The 7,253-nt window shown below is 42.3% G+C and overlaps 1 protein-coding gene across 1 annotated transcript in view; it reads left to right on the forward strand.

Moving 5' to 3' along the window:
- Positions 1 to 2,676, forward strand: part of ZDHHC13 (zinc finger DHHC-type palmitoyltransferase 13) — a 51,728-nt gene extending 49,052 nt beyond the window's left edge. Inside the window, exon 17 of the mRNA XM_040980001.1 lies at positions 2,109 to 2,676. Coding sequence (XP_040835935.1) covers positions 2,109 to 2,247 — 139 coding nt within the window. The 3' untranslated portion in view covers positions 2,248 to 2,676. The remainder of the gene's footprint in view (positions 1 to 2,108) is intronic.
- Positions 2,677 to 7,253: the final 4,577 nt, after the last annotated feature.

A 7,253-nucleotide genomic window follows, 5' to 3' on the forward strand; every position in this document is an offset into this window, starting at 1 on the left:
AGTATTGAGTAGACAATATGTAAAAATTACATGTAAGTTCTTGATTACCTTCTACAACTATTTCAATGTCACCTCCTCAATTGAGGTGTGTAACGATTTTGGGGGGTGTTGCAGGGAAATCTCGCATACCTTGTTAATGAGTACTTGTTCTTTATGTTCCATCTAATAGTATATGAGTGAGTCCTTGATGACCTATCTTTATTGTTCTTTGGTTATCTCATCCTATTAGTGTGTGTATATGAGTGTGTGTGTAAGTGTGTGTGTGTGTAGGGGGGGAGGGGGGTTTAGGAGGAACCTTGTTGGTCTTTATAGGGGGTGGAGGCCCAGAGCTGAAACTAGGTAAGGACTGGAGAGGATTCCTCCCCCACTGTCCCGCCAGAAGTTTATTGATCTTCTGGTTCTGATGACCAATCGTGGTTCCTAATTGTTGTTCTGATGTCGTTGGTTCCTATGTGGAAGGACTCGGGCTTCTTCCATCTCGTGTAGTTGGTCCAAAGAGGGGGGATGTCTGTCCTCTGGGTTCACAGCATTCGGAGGCATTCCAGATCCCCTTGTTCTCTTTGGCAGTTGCGTTGACGTTCTTGTGTCCGTTCTGATAGACCTTGGTGGGAGTCCGGGAGTCCTCATGGGTGGGGGATAAGCCTCCTCCAGTCCCTCTGTTCCGCTCTGGGGTTCTCCCCTATTCTGTGCATATGACCACTTGTTAATAGACTGTTTGGGTCGTTCCTAATTCCCCTGTGTGTCATTTTAGCTTTTGCTGTTGTCTAATGCTGGTCTGGATCTATCAACTTTAATATACTTATCTAGTTCCTGCAGGTTACACTACGTGGATTCCTAGCTTTTTCAAGGGAAATGAGAGATTTCTCTGTGTTCCCACCCAGTTACTGTGTATCGTAAGGAATTGCCATTATATTGGGAGTTACAATCATTCGGAACTTATGGAGTGAAACCATGATAGCAGCAGATTCGTCTGAGGGAGATTTACAGCTGTTGGAAATCTTTAGGGTTGCTTGGTGTCCCCAAAACGCTATAGCTTCAGCATGAAGCCATCTTGAGCAGCATACAGAGAACCAATTTCTCAGGGCTCCCTGGCCGGGCGGTCAGCAGGCGAAGCCTGGCGCCAACTGGCGCACTGGCCGCCCCGAAGCAGCCTTCCGAGTGGGCGTGAAGACTGCTGGTTGCATTCCGGGAGACGAACTTGGCCGAGCCTGGGGACCCTGGCAGCAGCCATGTTGCCAGGGGTCACGTCCCCGAGCGTCAGCCCCGCCCCTCTTCCCGGCCCGGGCTTGGGTCTAGCCACGCCCCTAGCGCCACCGGCCCGGGAAGACTAGATAGTCTTTGTAAGATAAATTGTAAATAGTTGAGGCAGGAACATTGATTTAGAGAACTACTAAGAAAGAGGGCTTGCGAGTGAGGAGAGCATCCTATTGATCATAATTGTTTTGGTCTCTGTGGCCTTTTTCAAATTAAAGATTTGTTTGTTTTATTTGAAAGGCAGAGTTAGGAGATACAAAGAGAGCTCCCTTCTGCTGGTTCATTCCCCAAATGGCCCAGGGCTGGGCCAGGCTAATCCAACCCAGGAACCAGACTCCATGAGGTTTCCCACTTGGGTGACAGTGGTCTAAGCATGTTAGCCGTTATCTACTGCCTTCCCAGACATATTAGCAGGAAGCTGGATTGGAACAGGACAATCTCGACTCAAACCAGTACACCAGTATTAGAGGCTGTCATCACAAGCAACAGCTTAACCCACTGCTCCACAATATCATCCCTGCTGTGTGCCCTTTGAGGCAGTCTTAGCTGTGGCAGCAGAATCCAAAAGAAGAAATTTGGCAGTGACCACTCCAGTAAATAAAGGATCCAGCATGAAGTGATAAAGCCCAACTCAGTTGCCAGACATAAGCCAAGGATCTCAAAATAGTCAGGTCCAAACAGAATGAGGCTTCAGTTTTAAGGTCTCTTAAGTCAAGAACAGTCAAGATTGAGCTGTGAATTCCTTCAAGCACTTCAAAGACGCCATGGAGATAGATCTTCAGTGCATATTCATGGTTTAAACAAATACCCATCAGGAGCTGCAAGTAACACATGTTCTCTTCTTTTCTTGGCAGCCTTGGATTCACACAGAACCTGGCAGATTTCTTTCGTTGTGGCTGCTTTGGCCTGGTGAGGCCTTCTGTGGTAGATTGGACATCACAGTACACTATGGTCTTTCACCCAGCCAAGGAGAAAGTTCTGCGCTCAGTCTGAAGAAAAGCAACTGAGAACTCTCGCTTCGATCTGTTCTTGTTGTTGATGCACTGAAATGCAGATTTAGAATTCACCTAAACTCAAAGGGGAACACCAGAGGTTTTTAAAGAAATTTGGAAAAAAACAAACAGAACAGGAAGTTCCTAATAAAGGTGTAAACCTGATTCAGAAGGATGAACTGTTCCCAAGCATGGCAGACATCTGAGAAGAACTTTTATATTTTTCACAAGAAAATATAACGTACCCTTTCTGAGGACAATATTCACTAATTATGGATAAAATGGAGTATTTTCATGTACTGTATTGGCTGCTTCAAAATGATACTGCTCTTTGAACTTGCAATTTTTGATAAGTTATTTGTCTTTGTTCTGTCTATATATGTGTAAATATTTAAATAGATGTACTGGTTTTGCTTTCACATATAATAAATGTTTTTATAATTGACTTAGTTCCTGACACTTAAAAGTTTCTAGAATCTTAAATTGAAAAAAAGATATTGATAATGCATTAACTAATGACACTGATAAGCAGCACCCATATGCAGGGTCTAATTTAGCCTTCTCTCCTATTTAGAAAATTGAACATAGGATGTCATGAATATTAGTTACTGTTTTTTATTTAACACCCTCCCAAAATTTTAGGCTGATATGATAGTAATGACTAATCTGTGCTCTCCTAGAGGAAATACAAATTCTAACTCAGTAAGTGTATAAATTTGCCCATGGGCATGGTAAAATCCCTTCCTGAGTTTCCATTGTTCTTGGGTTAAAAGCTAAAATTCTTACTCTAATGTGTAAGGCCCGAATGCCCTCTAAAACCTGCTCTTTGTATTCTGAACACACTGACCTTTCACTTCCTCAGCTGTTCATTCACTTTTCTCCTATAGTCTTGACAGATCAGGAAACAAAAGCCAAAAGCAGTTAAATCCAATGGCTAGCTTTGTGGTGCAGTGGGTTAAATTGCTGCCTGTGACATCAGCATCCCATATGAGTGCTGCTTAGTCCCAGCTGCTGCACTTGTGGTCTTTGTGATGATGTGCCTGGGAAAGCTTAGACCCCTGCCTGCTGTGTGTGAGATTCTGATGGAATTTCAAGTTCTTAATTTCAGCCTATCCCAGTCCTGGCTATTTGGAGGAATGAACCAGTGGATAGAAGATAGCTGTCTCTCTGTCTCTTTCTCCTCCCCTCACTGCCTCTATTTATTCTGCTTTTCAATAAAGTAATTGAGTTTCTAAAAATAAAAGAAGTACTTCTCCATGGTCACAAACAGTGGAGTTAATACTCTAAATCCTCATCACCTAGAGCATTGCCTTACACATGGCCTTAAATAATTCAGTTAGTTTGTTGAGTGAATTAAAGAGATTTTACAACTGTACTTATTTGAAAGAGTTACAGAGAAAGTGTGGAAGAGATAGCTTCTGCTGATTGCCCTCACCAAGTGGCCACAACAGCCTGTGCTGAGCCAGATATAAACATGGAGTTCTACCCCAATCTCGCATGTGGGTGACAGAAGCCCAGGTAGTGAGCCATCTTCTGCATTTCCCAGGCCATTCGCGGATAGCTGAATTGGAAGTGGAACAACAGGGGCTCCCAACTGGCACTCATATGGGATGCTGGCACTGCAAGCAGCAGTTTAACCTTTACACCACAACAGTGACCCCAAAATTTTTAAAACAAGGCATGATAAGATCATAATTGTTATGTTTGAAGACAGTTTCTCAATTAGGGGGCTGAAGTGCTTCTTCCGAATACATCCTTTCTCACCAATCCCTATGATCTGTAATTATGTTCAGTAGACCATTTACATCAAAATCACAAGGGAAGTGAGGGGTCCACTTGTGGAAAATTCAAATTCCCCAATATAGACATTCCAAATCACCATATCCCATCACTTCTAATTGATACATAGAGATTGGAAGGTGCATTTTATTCATTCTTAAATGATTACAGAAGTATTTACTGAGAACCATGTTACATCTTGCCTTGAATTATCTGTTTGGGTATTCTCATCAGGGAGCTTGCAGACTTGAGGGGAAGCTGAAAATTGAAGTTGAAATTAAGGAATGGCAGGAAATATTCAGTGCCATTAGGAGAGGGTGCAGGCAAAATACAATTGGAGTTAGGAAGTGGGGGAGAAACTCATGGTATGATCAAGAAGTATTTATGGTGACAACATTAAAAGGGTCCATGATGTGTAGTTTGTAAATAAAAAATTTGAAGTGGTAAGCAATTGATACTGTAATTGAAGGCAATGGAAAAGCCTAAAGTATATTAAGAATAATGATAAACTGGGTCCCTAGGATATTTAAAATGGTGATCTTGGTTAATATATGGAAAGGGAGGATTGGGGGATGGTATAAATAGAAATTAGATATTTTAAAATATTTTTTTTAAATTGGGAACGGAGATTTAGAGAAGGAGAGATCTGTCTGCTGGTTCAGTCTCCACATGGCCTCACTGACTGGAGCTGAGAAAATCAGGAGCCAGGGGCTTCCTCGCCGTCTCCCATGTGGGTGCAGGGTAGCAAAACTTTGGGCCGTCTTCGACAGCTTTCCTAGGTCACAAGCAGGGAGCTGGATGGGAAGTGGGTCCACCGGAATACAAACCGGAGCCCATACGGGATTGGAGCAAATGTGAGGCAAAGACTCTAGGCTACCGTGCCAGGCTCAAAACAGTGTTTTGAGAAGAAAACTCTGCTGGTACATTCTGTACACAAGGCAGCTGTTGGCCAAAAGCTGAAGCCCTGAGAGGCAGGTGTGGAGCTAGTAAGTTCATATGCTGGAGGTCATAAGGAGACAACAGCAGCAAGAGAAGGACCAAGCCAGACCAGTGCCAGCTGCCTGAGAATGGAAGCCTTAAGAGCAACACTGTTGACAGTGTTACAGTTGGCAAGACCAAAGCTTCAGGCAGCAACATACCCAGGGTAATGTCTAAGAGATCTGCTTTCTTCCACTTTCCAGGCATACAGTGATCCAAACAACCTTAGTTTGAGTACTGGATCTATCAATTACAAACTACTTTCATCATTTTGGGAAAATGATTTAACATCCTTGTTTGTTTCCTCAATTTCCTCATTTATCTTATGTGGAAAATATCTATTCAAGTGTTATAAAGATCAAATATGTCAAACATGAAATGCTTACAACTACTGTGATATAGTAAATCAAATACACGTTGGTTATTAACTTAGAAGTCTCATGGAGAGTGGATTACAAAGAAGTCAAACACCAGGGACTGCTATGGTGGCATGTCAAACTAATCCTGTATCTGCTCCAGCATCCCATATGAGCACCATTTTGTGTCTCACCTACTTTACTTCCAACCCAGCTCCCTGCTTATGACCTGGAAAAACATCAAAAGGTGGCCCAAATTGACAGGATCCTGCCCTCGTGTGGGAGACCTGGAAAAAGCTCCTAGTTCCTGGCTTCAGAACTGCTCAAATCTGGCCGTTGCAGCCATCTGGGGAGTGAACCAGTGGATAGAAGGTATCTCTCTGTCTCCCTGTCTCCTCTCTCTAAGTCTGCCTTTCCAAAAAAAAAAAAAAAAAAAAAAGATAATAAATAAATCTCATTACTTCTATGCATCTGGGCTAGGACCATGTATAAAAATAAATCCTAAAAAAATAAACACATCGCATCCACCGTTAACACTTTGTGTCATGTGTTCCCGGGCTAGGATTCTGCAAGCTATCAGTCTGCTGCCACTTGGCCTCCTGTTACATTTTGCCAGTAAATTCCACTTGCTGACTGCTTCAGTGCTGCTCCCAGCAATGGCCCTGTAGTAAGAGGGAGTTGATGTCTTTTTTTTTTTTTTTTTTTTGTATTCCAAAGCCTACTTCATCATATACCTTAGCTGCAGCAGCGAAGCTAGATAGTTCCCCGCTTGAAAGCCTGATTCCTGCCCTAGGAGACTGAGTGCAACTCTGAGCATCTGAATGATGACAGCCTCCTGTTTGCCCAGCCCCAGGACGGGAAGTGCTTCCTGCAGATACCATCACATGTAAAACAATGTGTCCCTCTGCACTTTTCAAAGATGTTGGCATCTGTCTAGCCAATTCCATCTAATATACTTTTGGATTTTGTTTATTTAATGACTATGGTTAGACCTGGCAGGTACAAAATGTTAAAAGAAAAATGGTTAATGGTGATCTTGGCAAGAAGTTATAGCCATCTGAACTAGGACAGTGGCAGTGGCACAGAAGAAACTGAGCAGACCAAGTCATTCACTGGGGTGGGGGAGAAAAAGAAGAGACAAATACGACTGAAGTGTTGAACCTAATGAATAAGAGGGCGGAAATGCTCCTCTCAGAGGCAAAGACAATTATGTCAGGGTAACAGCTAGGGTGTATTGTGTCGAGGTGGCAACTAGGGTGTATTGAGTTTGAGTTCCTTAAAATTGTTGAGTAGAAAATTGTGGAAGGCAGTTGACAAAAGGCCAGGACATGGAAGGGAGTTGTCTGCACAGCTGTTTGAGATTGTCACAGAAGAGAATTATACTCAAAAAGTCCAATTCTTAAAAAACGGATAAAAGGTGATAGCAAATGCAAGGAAATAGTTTGAGAGGTAAAGGGAAGGAACGAGAGAATATGGAATTAGGGAGGTGGAGAATGCAAATGTAACTTGGCATGATTGGCATGGAGAAGAGTCAGGAGAATCATCATGGAATCCAAAGGGAAGAATAACCAATTTTAGAAAGGAGGCAGTGAGTTGTTGGGAGCTAAAGGAAAGTTGAGAGGTAAAACTGAGGAAAGACCAAAGAATTTTTGATCAAGAGATTGATACTTAATGGCGTCAGTTGCTGGTAATGGTTGAGGGGCAGAGTATAGGGACAGGAGGAGCCTAGGAAGATGCTAGACTGAGGACTGTGTGAAATCTAGTCTTAAGTTATCTGTAAAAAGGAGAGATGACAGTAGCTTGGATTAAAATAGCAAGGATTTTTAAAAAAATATTTTTATTTTTTATTTATTTATTATTTTATTTTATTTATTTTTATTTAAAAATATTTACA

This window comes from Ochotona curzoniae, unplaced genomic scaffold (genome assembly GCF_017591425.1).
Source record: "Ochotona curzoniae isolate NIBS_2020 unplaced genomic scaffold, NIBS_Ocur_1.0 contig_3432, whole genome shotgun sequence".
NCBI lineage: Eukaryota > Metazoa > Chordata > Mammalia > Lagomorpha > Ochotonidae > Ochotona > Ochotona curzoniae.